This window comes from Protopterus annectens, chromosome 1.part1 (assembly GCF_019279795.1).
Source record: "Protopterus annectens isolate FY-2018-M chromosome 1.part1, PAN1.0, whole genome shotgun sequence".
Lineage (NCBI taxonomy): Eukaryota > Metazoa > Chordata > Ceratodontiformes > Protopteridae > Protopterus > Protopterus annectens.
Window position 1 is genome coordinate 247920159 of NC_056726.1, and position 17503 is coordinate 247937661.

The following is a 17503-nucleotide window of genomic DNA, read 5'->3' on the forward strand; positions in this document are numbered from 1 at the left end:
GGTATACCTCTTTTAGGTCTAAAGTCACCAGCCAAGCATTCTTGTCCTGCATGGGCAGAAGCTGCTGCAAAGTCAGCATTTTGAATTTTGGAATGTCCAGGTATGTGTTCAAAATCGATAAATCCAGTATTGGCCACCAGGCCTTGTCCTTTCTGGGTACCAAGAACAGTCTTGAGTAAAAACCTTGTCCTTTTTCCTGTTCGGGTACTGTCTGAATGGCCCCATATCCATGAGGGACGTAACCTGTTTCTGTGCCTCTGCCCATTGATTTTTTGGCAGATCTGGCCAACCATTTGCCATCGGCAGAGTGTAGAAATGGAATCTGTATCCCTGTGACACAATGTTTAGTACCCACTTGTCCTGTGTTATTAACTGCCAATTTTGAGCAAAAAGTGCTAATTTTCCCCCTGTGGGTGCTGCCAAAAGATAAGTGCTTGGTGTAGGCAGAGGGAAGTCATTGGGATTGCTTTCTGTAGGTTTGCGCATTATCTCCTCCAGATTTGGAGGTGGATGCGCCCCATTGCTTTGACCTGTATGAGTCTTGCGCCTGGTATCTGGAACCCTTAGGGCGTCTGGATTTGCCCCTTTGAGCTCTGTCTGACACAGGAAAGGACCAGTTTTTTGTAGGCCAGTGTCTACTGAATCTTGGTGGCTGCACGTGTAAGAAGTCTTTAACAGTTTGCATAGACTTAGCTTTGTCTTCCATTTTCTTTAAAACCTCTTCTGCCTTAATACCAAACAGAGACTCATGCTGTAAAGGTGCATCTAGCAATTTAGCTTTAACATGATCAGGCAAATTTTGTTCCTTTAACCAGGCATGCCTCCTAATCACAGATCTAGTAACTGCGGCCCTGCAGGAGGCCTCTAAAGAATCAAAACCCACATTGCAAAGTATGTTTTCCAACTTGTTCAGCTGCATGCAATAATTCCTGCAATTCCTTATTTTCTGCACATTCTGAAATCAACATCATTTTCTGTTTCAGCAATCCCATAACATGTTGTTGGTACTTAAGCATATGCAATTTGACAGTTTAAGGCCCTGATTGCCAAGGTTGCAGATGTATAAACCTTTTTTTCCCATCTGTCCAGTGCCCTTGAATCTCTGTCAGAGGGGGTAGGATTTTTTGCTGTTGAGGCCTTAACTCCCTTTGGACACTGTAAAATTGTTTCAGGATCAGCAGCGGGTTTTCTAAATAAAAATTTATGTGAGTCAGGGACCCTGTAACATCTGTCAGGCTTACTGGGAGCCGGAGGTAAGGAGTCAGGGATCAAGCTTGACTCCGAAAACACATCATCCACAATGTCTAAAACAGGGGGAATGGCTAAAGGCTTGTGCTGAGGGAGGAGGAGGAAATCCCTGAGCCTCTTTTTTGATTCTGAGAAGTCTTGACTCTCCCAGTGAAAATGCTCCCTCAAAGTATGCAAGGTTTCTCCGAATGAATAATCCTCAGGAGGAAATGAAGATGGAACAGACTCCTCAGCATCAGAATCCTCATAGGGAGGTACAGATCATTCCTTATCAGAAGAAATAGAAACATGATCTGAAGATTCATAATCAGTGTCTTGCCTAGGCCTCTTATCTGGTGGGGGATGGATACCCCTGATCAAGGTAATAAGGTCTTCAGCCATTTTGATCATCTGTTTTTTAGGCATAGAGGCCTGTGCACGTGGCTCATGCGTCGTTTTTTTAGTTTTAGAAGTTGTTTTTGTCTTTGGCTTTGCAGCTGTCGGTTTGATGTACAAATGTTGAGGTCTGAATACACCCTCAGAAGCTGGTGCCTGCTCAGCGGCTCCGGAACCATCCGAGGGAGATACATCCGTCGGTCCAATACCTTGAGTATTTGCGGCATGGGTGTCGGTAGAGACCTGCGACTCGAAGGTAGCGGGTATCAGGGGCTACGAAGGCGCCTCACTGAATACTGGCGAACCGGCGACTGGCTTAGGAGAAGCTTTGTCATCGGTTTTGGATCGCGACTGCCTTTCTCTGTCCTTTTCTTTGCGTTTTTATGTACTCCGGTAGTCGGATTGCTATCCGACGACATTTCTGGGTAGTTAAATCTGTTTCCAAAATACTTTGATGCAAAAATATACCGACACTTAATAGTGCGTTGGTTAAATCTAGCACAAAACCGACAGCCAGGCAAGTTGTGATCAGGGCCTAGGCAAGGAATACAGTATAAATGTAAATCCTTATGAGGTATTTGCTTCCACAAGTAATACAATTATTAACTTTTTCTGACATCAGTAAAAAATCAAGAAAAAAGTTTGCCCAATGAGGTACTTAGCTTTAGTGAAGACTTCGGTTCTGAAACTCAAACTCGAATATTTCAGTAGTCGGCCGACCGGCACTTGCGAAATGCTTCTGCTTCGGGCACCGCGTAGCAAGAAAGACTAAAGAAAATGGCGTCGGCTGCATGTTTTATACCCATGACGTCATGAAGAGAAGACAGCAACTGACGCAGGACCCAAGACTTTGGAATTCAGGCTGACTGAGGGCAACCTGCCAACAGATTACCCTAAATATAATGACTGCAACAGTGAAACATGAAGAACATCAAAGCATATATTTGGTCATATTGGCTTGGCAGCTGATTGCTCTGAAGGCAAATGTTGAAGAAGCATATACTTTCTTTACATATCTATTAAAGGCCCTGCTGTCCTTCTCACTGGGGAAAGGATTCAAAGAGGCCAATGGCTTAGAGCCACCATCTTTGCCAATAGAAACTGAAAGAGAGTTAGCTAAAGGATTCCTAGAATGGTATTTATAGGAGTCAAGTACTTTGTAAAGCCTGTCTGGCTTCACTGGTGGAGAAGGCTGAGAATATGGAGAAGCAGAAGCAGAATTAAATGCATCCTCCAATGCACCAACACCAAAGGTATTACCAAGAGGTTGGAGGAATCTGTATTCAGGAGATCACAGTACCTTTTCTGTGCCTTTGAAATTCCTTTTAAAGAATTATTTCATTTCTGCAATTAACTGAAAATGAAATCTCTTCAACAGGTAAGTCAGAATACATATTCTCCTCTGACTCAGACTCATACGGGATAGCAGAATAGAGTAGTGAGGTGTAATTTAGACCTTCCTCATCAGAATCAGAAAGCCCCTCCTCTTCAGAGGATAAGGGGATTTTTTCCTCTGGATATGAAAAAATAATGGGGTAGAAGACTGGAAAGCCCTGAAAAGACCCAGGGCAAAATTGTATCAGTCTTCTTATGAACACTTCAAACTAGCTGGAATTGAAGGGGATAAAGGTGCTTAACTTTTTGGAACTTTTTCTTGGGTGTCTCCAGCTGAACAGTCTTGGTAGAGTTGGATGCCTATACCTCCATGAGGGAGCCTACTACTGCTTCTCTTACCAAAACCTGAAGCAGCACTCTGTCCTCTCTTTCAGTTATAATGAAGCAGGAATCTCCCTTCTCATGTAAAACGCCTAATGTCTGATCTTACAAAACATGCTGGAATACTGGCCCTTAGTGGCTACCAGCAGAGAGCCACCTGAGGGGGTGGGAAGATTGGACTGATGGTCTGAGAGCTCAGAGACTACCACAACATATATGCCAGTCCCAGACCAGATTAAAAAGGCCTGTTGTGCCAAGAGCTCAGAGACTACCACAACATATATGCCAGTCCCAGACCAGATTAAAAAGGCCTGTTGTGCCACTTGTAAACCCACTTCAGCAAATTTTATTTTCTTCTTCAACTGAAGGGTAACATATGATGAAGACAAATCGGTAACCATGGATGCTAGCCAAGGTTTTCAGCTGCCAGCTCTCCAGAAAATGTCTAAGGCCATTAAGCTTGCTACAAACAGTTTCTGGGGTGAGTGACAAATGTCACAAGACTTTACTTCTGGACTTTCACCCAAGCAGAACACACAGGATGTGTTTGAGTCCTTATATGGTACCTGATCATCATACACAGTTCCCCTTTATGAGAGACATAAAACTTAATTAAACTAAACACTTCAGTGCAAAAGTAAAGGAAGGTCCCCAGTTTAATACTTACCAGCCCTCAAAGCCTAGTTATAGGATGACAGCCAATAATGAAGACACTTTTGAGTCAAGATGAGACGTTTGACATCTGACTGAATACGTTAACGGCAAGAATCTTCTGAAATTTGGCACCAGTATGTCTTACATATACCAGTATACCTTTGTGCTTCAATGGACATGTGGTATGTGAGGAAGGCACATAAAAGCATTAGTAATTTGGGCAGACATACAATGTTCTTAGCAGGATACGTCCCATACAGCTTTAAGCTACTACAACAGTGATGCAATGATGAGCATCTCAAGTCATATTTCCATTCACTCTCCTTAATATACTAATGCTTATTTTCATCACTCACTGTCATGGTTCAAAGTTTTATCCGAAACTAATGATCACTGGGCAGCTTCCTTTCAATGATTTGCTGTCACAAATACATTGACAAACTGAAGGTTATTAATAGTATTCAATCATGACTCATCCTTTTTTTTTTTTTTACTTCATTTAATAAGTTAATTTTCAATCTATAGTAGTGACAAACAATAGTATGGTTTTATGAAACTTGTTTCTATTTTGCCTATACTACCTGTACTACTATTTTTGTGTGTAACTAAATTGAATGGCGCTATACATTTATCTTGCCTAATCACAATGAAATTTAAGTGAAAAATGTCAGTACCTGCACTTGTAGACCCAATTCCTGCTGTAAGAACAGAACGAGGAGTGATCTTTGCAGCGTACTTCAAAAACTGAGACTTGCCAGTTCCTGGGTCTCCCACAAGCAAAAGATGAGATTCACCTTAAAATAAAAATACAGATTTACATCAAAACAATTGTGCTATACACAGGTCTGAAATGTAAATCCCATTAACTAGGTAGGAAACTAAACCAAGGGGCATCAGTTGTCACAGTAAATAAAGTCACTCCATCATAGTATAATGCGTAAATAAAAATGTTACCATCCTCTGCACACCTGCTATCACATAATGCAAACAGCTTTCTACATGTACCTACTGTAAACACCATGTCCAAAATGGTTTCATATTCTGTTCATAGAGTCTGTGTTGCAATTGTCATCTTGTATGCTAAATTTGGAGAATGTGAATATCAACATATCCGTATATGTTTTGTAACTTGTTGTAGGTAGTATACATTAACAACTTGTATTAACTGGCATGTGTTAGTCATCTTAGAAGTTCTCGAATATCTTGATATACTGGTAATCTTAAGTAAAACTTTACATGCACCAGTGGTGAAATTCCAGACAAGTAAACTGCTTTATAAATGGTGCCAAGACAGTATTTTCAAAGGGCACAGGCAGATAACTTTTAATTATTTCAGTATCTAATGCAAAATGCTGAACAAAAGGACAGCCAAAGAAGCTTAAAATCTAGAGAAGTTGATGCAGAGCAGATGCAGCTCCCAAGCCGCTTACCTACACATGAAAGAATAAAGCTTGGCCACAGCAAGAAATACTATAGAATAAGCAGCAGAAGTTTAGCACTGGGCAGAACTATCTCAACAATCTCAAGTCCAGCATGCAAGTTGGGATAGCAGAGCCAAGTTATCTCCTGCAACCTTGGATAGTGATCCCAAAATTACTTAAGGCACCAAGTGTGGAAAAAAACCTCTTCTTACCGACAAGAAGTTTGGAGGTCAGCATCCAGAAAAATAACAGCTTTCACATTCACGAGATGTGATAAAGAAACATCTGCAATCAAAAGCCTGAGCCACATTACTGAAAACTACCTTGAAAATGGAACAAAAATAAATGATTTTAAGTGGGATTTTAGGTTCATACATATTGCAACTTTATTACACTATGCTGAAATGCTTATTAAAATACACGGGAGTAAGGACCTCATTGAATCAAGTGCAAATCCCCAGCAATGTGTCATGTTCTAGGATTCTAATCCTTACAGGATAAAGGGTGCAAATATTCTGTGTAGCAGATGTCTACATAATTCTTCAGCTGAAGTAACTCTTACATTGCCTTCTCAATTTTTTGAATGAACTGATGCATTATATTAAACAAGTACAGGTTCTGGTTAGGGATGAAGATCACAGTGTCATCGGGGAAAGTGAAACACAGCAAGAATGCAGTTCTCTTGTATTGAGCTTGACTGCTGTGCTGGAATATTTTACATAAACAGCTGGTGTGCAACCTGTCTGCACTGTCTTGGTGCATTTCAGAAGAGAAGGCAAACCTGTAACTGCCAAACGGGTGTTACAGGTTCATGTTACAGGGCTTTTCTTTGCATACTTCTGCATCACAGTTGTAAATGGCTTTAGTTATTTCTTAACTACATACATGCATTTTGACTAATGTTTAAGGGGTGCAACATCTGCTGTAGCACTGTAGCAATGGAAGGAAATGAAAAAAAAAATTCTGAAAATAAAATTTTGGTGAACTGTACTGTGTTGTGGCAAACAAAATGATCTTGCCTTGCTGTCCATCATTACACACCTGATTTCCACTCTCTTCAAAATAGACCATGACATTTCTCAGTCTCAATGGTGATGGACAGGTTGACAGACGAAATCAGACAGGAGTCCCTGTGAACTACGATGTTTGCAGATGACATTGTGATCTGTAGTAAGAGTAGGGAACAGGTGGAGGAGACCCTGGAGAGATGGAGATATGCTCTAGAGAGAAGAGGAATGAAGGTCAGCAGGACTAAGACAGAATATATGTGTGTGAATGAGAGGGAGGATAGAGGAATGATGAGGATGCAAGGAGTAGAGGTGGCGAAGGTGGATGAGTTTAAATACTTGGGATCAATAGTTCGGAGTAATGGTGAGTGCAGAAGAGAGGTGAAGAACAGAGTACAGGCAGGATGGAGTGGGTGGAGAAGAGTGTCAGGAGTGATTTGCGACAGACGAGTACCAGTAAGAGTGAAAGGGAAGATCTACAAGAGGGTAGTGAGACCAGCTATGTTATATGGGTTGGAGACAGTGGCATTGACAAAAAGGCAGGAGTTTGAGCTGGATGTGGCAGAGTTGTAGATGTTAAGACTTGCACTGGGTGTGACGAGGGTGGACAGGATTAGGAATAAGTATATTAGAGGGTCAGCCCAGGTTGGAAGGCTTGGAGACAAAGCCAGAGAGGCAAAATTACTTTGGTTTGTACATGTAATGAGGAGGAATGCTGAGTATATTGGGAAAAAGATGCTAAGGATGACGCTACCAGGTAACAGGAAAAGAGGAAGGCCTAAGATAAGGTTTATGGGTGTGGTGAGAGAGGACATGCAGGTGGTTGGTGTGGCACAGTAAGATGCAGAGGACAGGAAGAAATAGAAACAAGATGATCTGCTGTGGTGACCCCTAACGGGAACAGACGAAAGAAGATGAAGTAGTAAATTGGTGCCCTTGACAATAATCTACAGTGAGTTAATAATCTAGTTAGCTCCCTACCACCTGCCAACCCTTGTTATAACCACTGTTTTTCAACAGTACAGCAATTCCCAAAAAGCAACTGAAGGAGGTAGCTTCCTGCTAAACACACACACACACACACACACACACACACACACACACACACACACACACACACACACACACACACACACACAAACACACACACACACAAAATCTCACAGCATAACAGCAAAAGCACAGCAACAGTAACTTCAACATGAGTAAAAGAAAGAACTACTGACCTGACATTTGTCCACTCAGGCAGTTAACAATGCTGCCCTGCACTACAGTCCTCTATAGTGATCTTCAAATAATACATTAAGAAGCCAATTCATTCTCGAGAGTTAGAGGTAAAATTACTAGTGAGAATTGCAGTAAAGTACAGGTAAATTACCATAGATGTTTGAATGATCACTGCTGCAGTAACCTTAGCTATATGGGTTATATCATGCCAAGGATGTTAACAGCCGGCCAGCTTCCAAAGCTTAAGAGCCCCTTTGACTTGCCCATTTAGTTAGCTCAAGCTGAGCTGACTAAAAATTAGATTGACCATCAAGCCCTTCATAGCTTTCATGCTAAGAGAGATGGGTAGGCTAAAGCCCTGAAGTGGACAATGCTAGGAAAAAAAAAGTACATCTCCCCAATGAGTAGGGCTCATAGGAGGTTACTAGGATAGTAGCCCTAGAGCCCTTACAAGCCTGGTTGGAGGGAGAAGTTACTGCAGCAGTGATCATTCAAACATCTACTGTTTTGCTAACTTTACTTAACCAACTGTACTATGTTCTTCATATTGACCACTGTTGCAGTAGCCTAAGTTATGTAGGTAGCTTACCACTGAGTAGGACAACCGGGAGCGGAAGTGTCTGGGAGCCCCTAGAGAACATTCCTAACAAAGCCTGTCCTAGACCTGGAGAAAGAATCTAGTTTACAGTGCTTTATAAAAGTGTGCACAGATAACTTAGCTGCTGCTTCCAGAATGTTTCTAGTATCAAAACCTTTCCAAACAAACACAGATGAAGACCAGACCATGGTAGAATGAATAATAAAGAATTTTTGGATTATCTCAATGGTAATATTTGGGGAATTGAATTTACGGTGACATATGATCTACAATCCATCAATTTTCTTGATGTTACGGTTAGCAGAAACATGGATCACACTTTAAACACCAGGACTTTCCGTAAATATCCCCAATATAACACTTTATTGCACGCTTCCAGCATGCATCCACGCCACACTATCCACAACATTCCTAAGTCCCAATTTATGCGGATGAAACGCATCAATTCCACCAATATGGAATATGAGAAAGCTAGTCTGGATTTGTTCCAGAGATTTGTCAACAGAGGTTATAAACAACTGGACTTAGTTAAGGCTTGGGATTGGTCAACTAGTATGAATAGGGATACATTATTACAATATCAGACACAACCCAGGGACTCAAGTGCATCTTCCATAAGATTTGTTACTGCTTATGGTAGAAACCATAATGCAATTCGGAGCATTATTAATAAACATTGGAACATTCTATTAGCCAATGATCAGCTAAGATCAATATTGGGGTCTCAGTGTCAATTCAGTTACAGAAGAGGCAAAACCTTGGGCTCACTGTTTAGTCACTTTAAACATAAAGAAAGTGGTGGGGCTGTATACCAACAACTTACTATGTCTGGAGACAAACTGCTGGGAACCTTTCCGTGTGGACACTGTGGGTCTTGCAAACAAATTTGCAAATCTAAATAATTTTCCAGTCAAAACACCAGCAAAGTATATGATTGTAAGATATTTGGCAATTGCAGCAGCAGTTGGGTGATATACTTGGCCACTTGTCACTGTACTGCCTTCTATGTTGGCCAAACATCCAGACCATTGAGAACACGTATTAATGAACATAGAAGTGACATTAAGAATAAGAAAGACCATAATGCTCTTTTCAGACATACTTTGAAACATTCACAGGCCCAATATACATTCATGATTATTGATAGAATCACAGATCATCGGAATAATCCTCAAGGTTGGCATAGCATCCTAAATCACAAAGAAAGGTATTGGATTACCACATTGGGAGCACTTTTCCCACCAGGTTTGAATGATCATTTATAATTAACTTTTTATTGTTAATTTATATGTTATTATAACCTATTTTTCAATATTTATGTATTCCAGATTCCTGAGGATACCTTATTTGATGTCGTGTTATCATGAATGCTTACCAATAACCACAAATTTATTGAGAACAAAAGTGTTACAAATTTATTATGGATATTTACTGATTTCTATCTTATCATATATTTATTTTTACCTATTATACATTGTTTAGCTAATGGAGTGTGTGTGTATATATATATATATATATATATATATATATATATATATATATATATATATATATATTTCTGGCTCATGTCCATTTATATTCAATTTTACTGATATAAATATTTGCAGTTTATATAACCAATTGGTTATATTTGTTTGTGAACCCATAGACACACTGATTCATTTTGTGTTATGTTTTTTTAAAGTTTTTTCTTTTTCTATTGTGGGAACAAACCATGATTAATTATGCAGGGTTTTTCACTCTCATTGGTTAGGTACTCTTATAAATATTCATTGAGTACTATCTAATGTTTTTGCTGTGTATCACTGATGAAGGCATATATTATTTTGCCGAAACCGGTCTGATTATTAAAGATATGTATAATCAGCGAATAATTGAGTAATTGTATCTTTTTACTGTTACACGTATCTGCTGGCTAACAGTGTTTTTTGGTTTGCTCCGGCCGTGCAATACCTACGTGCATAGCACAGTGTTTAGAATGAATAATGAGCCTGTCTGGAACTGCTCTGTTGAGGTGGGTAATAGCATGAAACAACTTGCTTTGACACTTAGTACTTTTTTCATACTTTCACAAGAAACAAACAACTGATCAGAGTTCCTTAACAGATTTTGTTTTGCCAAGGTAGTACCCGAGTGGTATATGAACATCCAATGAATGGAGTATCCTTTAATTTCTTATTTTTAGGTTCTGGAAAGAAGTCAGAGAGATGGATAGCTTGTCTTAAAGTAAACTCAGACAGCACTTTAGACATAAATGAATAAATAGTTCTCAAATAAACAGTTCTCAAATAAACCCCATCTTTTCGGGTCATGAGACAAGGATGACCCACCATAGGAGCTTGCAACTCAGTTGCTCTTCATGCAGAGTTCAGAGTAATCAATAACACTGTTTTTCATGTTAAAAACCTCAAATCATCCTGATTAGCTGGTTCATATAGAGCAAGAGTTCATTTTTTGAAAACAATATTAAGATCCCAAGATGTCACCTGTTTTCAAATTGACTTTGTATGCAATACCCCTTTCAAACATATTTCCACATGTTATTGCATTGAAAGAAGGGGATCCATGGGCAGACATGCTGAAATGCCAATAAATGAATGTTGATGGAGAAGTAAGACCGACTACAGGATAGTAACTCACATAAATAATGTAGAATTAAAGAAATACTAGCCCTGAATGGGTGCTGGTTCCTGACACGGTACCAACTAGAAATTCTTTTCCATTTGCTAACACATAATTTTCTACTAGCAGGTTATCTTCTCTCCTTTAATACATGTTGCATCATAATCATCATCATTCCCCCTTTCCCCCCATTTTCTACATGGGACCAGGTTATCATGTTAACTGTCATGATCTCTCTCAATTTATTGCCACATTCCTGCCTTCTTTGACACTCATGCCGGACTACCGGTGATCTTCTTTCACACAATCCATCCACCTCTTTGTTGGACATCCTTGTTTCCTCTTGCCTTCTTCCTGTCTGTTCCAAATCTTCACCAGATTATTTTCTGCTTTTCTGCATGTGTCCAAACCACAGTAATCTGTTCTCTTTGACCTATTCTGCAACTGAAGCTGTTTTGGCTTCTGCTCTTATGATCTCATTTCTTTGTCTGTCCCACAGTGTCCATCCTACCACTCTTCTCAGGCACTTCATTTCCATTACCTCTAGCTTCCTCATCTGCCTTTACTGCCCAGGTTTCTGTACCATACATTAGTCCTGTTTGCACCACTACCTTGTAGACCTTACTTTTCAGCTTCTTTGTGCCATTTGGCAACAGCCCCCCCCCCCCCAGATTATAGCTCTGACCTCATTATTCCATCTTCCCCTCTCATCAACCACCCCTCCCAGATACCTGAAGATATTAGCCTGTTCCACTATCTTCCCTTCTTCTATCTCAATTCTCAGCTTCTTCTGATCTCTCCAGTTTGCTTCCATTACCACTGTCTTGTCTGTGCTTAGTTTCATCCCATGTGCTTTCAGTTTTGCATTCCATTCCCTTATCCTTTGCTGAAGTTCTTGATCAGATTCTGCCTGTAATGCCACATCGTCTGCATACAGCAACTTTGTTGATCTGTTCCCTTCAACTTGTTTGCTAATGTAGTCCATCACCAATATAAACAGCAGTGGGCTTACAGCCGAACCCTGGTGCACACCCACTCCTCTGTGAGGCCGAACACTGTTTGTACTGTAATCTGTCTTACTCCTCCACCAACATTCATTTCATTGTGAGCATACCCTCATTAAACAGGTGCCCAAAAGACATTAAGATTCTATTATCCTGTCAGTTAGTTACAGTTTTTTATGAAGTCAGGATGCATAAAAACATTCCTTGCCCTGTGTGAGTAGCTAATAGTCTGTCAGGAAGCTTGTGGTATCTGTCACTGGTCATTTCCATAAGGAGAAAGAATCAGTGTTGCCTGGGCCAAATGGAAGTCACCAGAATGACCTTTGAAAAGTACTTGTGAATCTTCAGAATTATCCTAGATACCAGTGAAAAGGATGGAAAAGCATAAAGGAACCAACCATGGGTGTAAAAAAAAGAGTGTGTTTTCCAGACTTAGTTGCAATGAGCCCTGAAACAGAACGTGTTCAGTTGCCTCTCTTGAAAGGAGGCAAACAGATCTATTTGAGGGGTTCCCACAACTGGATCAATTCTTGCAAAGCACTTTCATTCAATTTTTATTCATGAGGGTCTGTCCTGCGTCTGCTCTGCTCATCTGCCACTTCATTTGCTCTGATGGAATGTATGATGCTAAGAGAGTTAATGAATGCTTTAGAGCTACCTCATAGGGTTCCTATCATGAAATCAAACTTCCAGAAGGTCGAACTTGGAAGTTCGAAAGTTGAAAATGTCGAAGCCGACATTTTCTCCATTGTGGTTCGAAAGTTACGGAACGGGTTAAGGTACATGTGCAATAGTGACGGACTTTAGGGTTAGGGTGCGGGTAAGGTAAGTGTGCGATAGTGACAAACCTTAGGGTTAGGGTGCACATAAGGCAAGTGTGCGATAGTGACAGACCTTAGGGTTAAGGTTGTGGGTAAGGTAAATATGCGATAGTGACTGACTTTAGGGTTAGGGTGTGGATAAAGTAAGTTTGCGATAGTGACGGACCTTAGGGTTAGGGTTTGGGTTTGGGTTAAGGTTAGTACATAGATAGTTGTCTATGTAAGGTTTAGTGTAGGTTTATAAGGTTTTTGGTGTGCTTGTGTTGTGTGTGTGTTTTTCAGAACAGCAAATTTTTTTCCTTGGGAAAATATTCGCTGTTCTGAAGTTTCGATGTCGCATTTCGATCTTCCAAATTCGAACTTATGGTGTTCGACATTTTGGAAGTTTGATTTCGTGATATAGACCCAACTCATAAGCCATCCCAGACAGCCTGCAAGGAAGGTAAGACCTGGTGTCCCTCTGTTTATGTACCACATAATCATAGTATTGTCTGTAATTACTTACAGACGTCCCAAGGAGACCAAGGCATAGATGACAGTCAACATCTCTTTGACATTTATATGCTTTGGTATATCTGAAGGGTTCAGACTTTACCCTCATAGAAAAGTACAGTTGTGTACACTTATCATAAATGTAGCTGTTCGAGTGTATTCACTGCTGCAGTCATTACATTTGGGTAATCTGCTGGCAGGTTACCCTCAGTTGGCCTGATTAACAAAGTCTTGGGTCCTGCATCGTGTGCTGTCCCTTCTTCCATGACATCAGGTCGTTAGGGGTATAAAACATGCTTCCGACGTCATTCCATCAGTTTTTCTTGCCCCAGATGTCATGTGCCCCCCTAATTGGGAGCAAATAAAATTAAAAAACACAAAAATATACCTCCAACCAAAAGCAAATACACCAAAAAGGCTTTTAAGCAAAGAAAAAAAAGGTAGAGGTATAGCCAGAGAAAAGTAGGGGGCTGGAGGGAGGGTAACCAGGACTGCAACAGTGAATACACTCAAACATCTACATTTATGGTAAGTGTAAACAACTGTACTATGTTCTTTGTGTTTCACTGTTGCAGTCATTACATTTGGGTAGATTCCCAAAGCTATGGTTGGGAGGAGTGGTTTATACAGCATTAGCAGCAGCTATAAGGCCCAGCAAGACAGCAGTGGCAAAGCCAGCTCTGGATTTAGAGAAAATTGGTAAATGATAACGCTTGGTGAAAGTATGTACAGAACTCCAGATAGCAGCTTCTAGAATATCCCTGGTAGGAACACCTCTAAGAAAAGCTGCAGAAGTAGATGCAGCCCTGGTGGAGTGAGATCTGATGCCCTGGGGAATAAGTTTTCCATGGTGCTTATAGCAGAAATGAATGCAATGGCTTATCCATTTAGAAATGGCTTGTTTTGAAATAGCCTTCCTCTCTGCCCCTGCAGCAAATGCTATCAGCAATTGTTCAGATTTTCTTCGAGATTTAGACCTGTCCAAGTAGAATCTAAGTTGTCTGTGCACATCCAAGGAATGCAGAATCCGTTCCCCTTTGTTCTGTGGATTGGGAAAGAAGGTTGGCAAATGAATGGACTGATTAAGAGCCACACTGGAAACCACCTTGGGCATGAAGGATGGATCGGTCCTCAGAAATACCCTGTCGGCATGAAAGATGATGAAAGGCTCCACCCAATAAGGGCCTGTAATTCAGATATTCTTCTAGCTGAAGTGATTGCTAAAAGGAAAGCTGTTTTCCAAGAAAGAAATTTTAAGTCTGCAGTAGCAGCTGGCTTGAAAGGAGGTAGAGTGAGTTTTTCCAAAACAAAGTTAAGATCCCAGGCAGGGCTAGGAGCACTCCTGGGTGGTCTCAAGTTCTTTGCCCCTCTGAGATACTGCTTGAGCAGCGGATGAGAGAAGAGGGGTGGTTCTGTGTGATGGTGAGCTGAAATAGCTGGAGCGCGGATTTTAACAGAGGAAATAGACAGGCCCTTGTGAAGCATTTCTGTTAAGTATTGCAAAATCTGATGTAAATTGGGCGCTGCTGTCCTCATCCCTAAAGATTGGTTCCAGGCACAGAATCTTTTCCATTTGTCAGCATAAGATTTTCTAGTACTTGGTCTTCTCGCCTCCAAGATGACATCCATCACAAGTTTGCTGAGGGATGATAAGGGTGAATTTAAGTGATTAGCCTGGCTGCAAGATTCAAAGTTGGAAGCGGAGGGTGCAGAATTTGGTTCTCCTGCTGAGACCGTAAGGAAGGGGTCTGAGGCAGGTGCCATGGAAATATCTGTGACACACTGTGCAGGAGTGGGTACCAGTGTTGGTGTGGCCAGTCTGGAGCAATCAAAATCATTCTTGGTTTGTCCTGTTTGACGTTTAGCAGGACTTTGGAAAGCAGAGACAGAGGGGGAAAGGCGTAAACGGGTAGGTTTTTCCAGCTGAAGGACAGAGCATCCACTTTCCAGGCTTTTTTGTGGGGAGTCCTTGTGCAAAACTTGTCCAACTGTTAGTTCTGGAGGGAGGCAAATAGATCTATATCTGGGCTCCCCCATTTACTTGTCAACATGTTGAAAATCCGTGGTTCCAGTTTCCACTCGTGTGGGTCCATGAGATTTCTGCTTAGTCCGTCTGACAGTGTATTTAAGTTTCCTGGCAGGAATTGAGCTTGTAGGTGCACTTGGTAGCTCAAGGCTGTGTTCCACAATGCCATGGCTAATGTGCAGGGGGGTAAGAATCTGTACCCCCCTTGCTTGTTTATGTATCACATAACCGTGGTGTCCGTTTTTACCATGAGTTGTCCTGGAAGAATGTAGTCCTTGAAGGCTGTCTGAGCATTCTGTACAGCTTACATTTCGTTTTGATTGATATGTAGGTGCATTTGATTTGGGTTCCATTTGCCCTGAATGCACTTTCCTGCCAGGTGAGCCCCCCATGCATAGTCTGATGCATCTGTAGTTAGGGTTTGGGCGGCAGGGGGTAGTGTGAATGGCAGACCCTTGTTTTGGTGGCAGGCCTCTGCCGACCATAGGAATTTCAGGCGTAGGCAAGGCATGATAGGAATCATTTTTTCCAGGCTGTGACAATGTTGACTCCATAGATTTTTTAAGTACCACTGTAGTTTCCGCATATGCTGTCTTACATATGGAATTAGAAGAATGCAGGGTTTTTATGGCCACTTGTTTGAAGTAAGTTACCAATTGAATTTGCTTCTCTGGCGTGAGGAAAGCCATCTGGGCAGTTGTATTCAAGCTTGCACCCAGGAATGTAATCTGTTGAGAGGGTACCAGTTGTGATTTATTTTCGGTTATGGTGTACCCCAGACAAGTTAGAACCCTTTTTACAAATGCCAAATGATTTAGAAGTATGCTCTGGTTTTCTGCCTGAATTAGGCAGTCGTCCAGGTATGGATATATTTGAATATTTCTTTGCCTGCAAAATGCAATAACTGGAGCCAGGCACTTTGTGAATACCCTGGGCGCAGTAGACAAGCCAAAGGGCAGTGCAGAGAACTGCTAATGCAAGTTGCCTGCTTTGAAGCGTAGGTATCTTCTGCAAGATTCCCTGATTGGGATGTGCAGGTATGCTTCTTTTAAATCTAGAGTTGCCAACCAGGCGTCTTTGCCTAGCATAGGAAGTAACTGGTGAAGAGTCAGCATCCTGAATTATGGAATGTCCAGAAAGGTGTTGAGAGTAGACAGGTCCAGAATTGGACGCCATGATTTGTCTTTTCTGGGTACCAGAAAAAGCCTGGAAAAGAAACCCTGTCCCTTTTCCTCTTCTGGTACTGGTTGAATAGCCCCCAAGTTTAAGAGGGAAGTACTTGTTTTTGAGCCTCTGCCCACTGATTTGGGGGTAGGTCTGGCCACCTGTTTGGTGCTGGCAACATGTGGAAATGAAATCTGTATCCCTGGGACACTATATTTAAAACCCATTTGTCCTGGGTTATGAGTTCCCAGTTCTTTGCATGAAGAGCAATCTTTCCCCCCAAAGGGGCGGCTAAAAGGTATGTGCGTGGTAATTTTAAAAGGAAGTTATTGAGAATGTTTACCATAAGGGGGGTGTCTTGTTATTTCCAGATTTGGAAGTGGAGGCCCCCCCATTGCTTAGATCTGAGAGTCCCCTGGGACTGAAACCTGGTGCTTTTGGAGTGTCTGAGTTTGGCTTGAGAGGATCTGGAAGGAGCTGGAAAAGACCAATTCTTAGTAGGCCAGTGCCTACTAAATCTTGGAGGTTGCACTTGTAAGAAATCTTTAACAGTTTGCAAAGATTTAGCTTTATCTTCCATCTTTTTTAGAACTTCTTCAGCCCTATTGCCAAACAGGCGGTCCGGATTTAAAGGAGCATCCAACAATTTCACTTTAACATGATCAGGCAAAGACTGCTCCTTAAGCCAAGCATGCCTTCTAAGCACAGACCCAGTAACAGCAGCCCTGCACGAGGCCTCTAAAGAATCAAAACCACATTGCAAAGTCCGTTTTCCAACTTGTTCAGCAGAATGCAATAAATCCTGTAAATCTTTATTTTCCAGACAGTCAGGAATCAACATCATTTTCTGTTTAAGCAGTCCAATAGTATGCTGTTGATATTTTAACATATGAAATTGGCAGTTTAAAGCCCTGATTGCCAAGGTTGCAGAAGTATAAACCTTCTTACCCCCATCTATCCAGCGCCCTGGAGTCTCTATCAGAAGGGGTAGGATTTTTAGCAATAGAAGCCTTAATGCCCCTTTGGCACTGAGAAATGGTTTCTGGATCTGCAACAGGATTTTTGAAAAGGAACTTGTGGGACTCAGGAACCCTGTAGTATGTCAGGTTTGCTAGGAGCCAGAGGCAG

The 17503-nt window shown here is 41.3% G+C and overlaps 1 protein-coding gene across 2 annotated transcripts in view; it reads right to left on the minus strand.

Annotated features, from left to right (window-relative positions):
* The window catches only part of MCM9 (minichromosome maintenance 9 homologous recombination repair factor), a 1342783-nt gene that overhangs the window by 556854 nt on the left and 768426 nt on the right, over window positions 1–17503 (minus strand). The window contains exon 8 of one of the 2 annotated variants that reach the window (XM_044074388.1): window positions 4668–4787. The exons of the other annotated variant lie outside the window; for it this stretch is intronic. Within the exon in view, the coding sequence (XP_043930323.1) occupies window positions 4668–4787 (120 nt within the window). The remainder of the gene's footprint in view (window positions 1–4667; window positions 4788–17503) is intronic. 2 annotated transcript variants of the gene reach the window in all.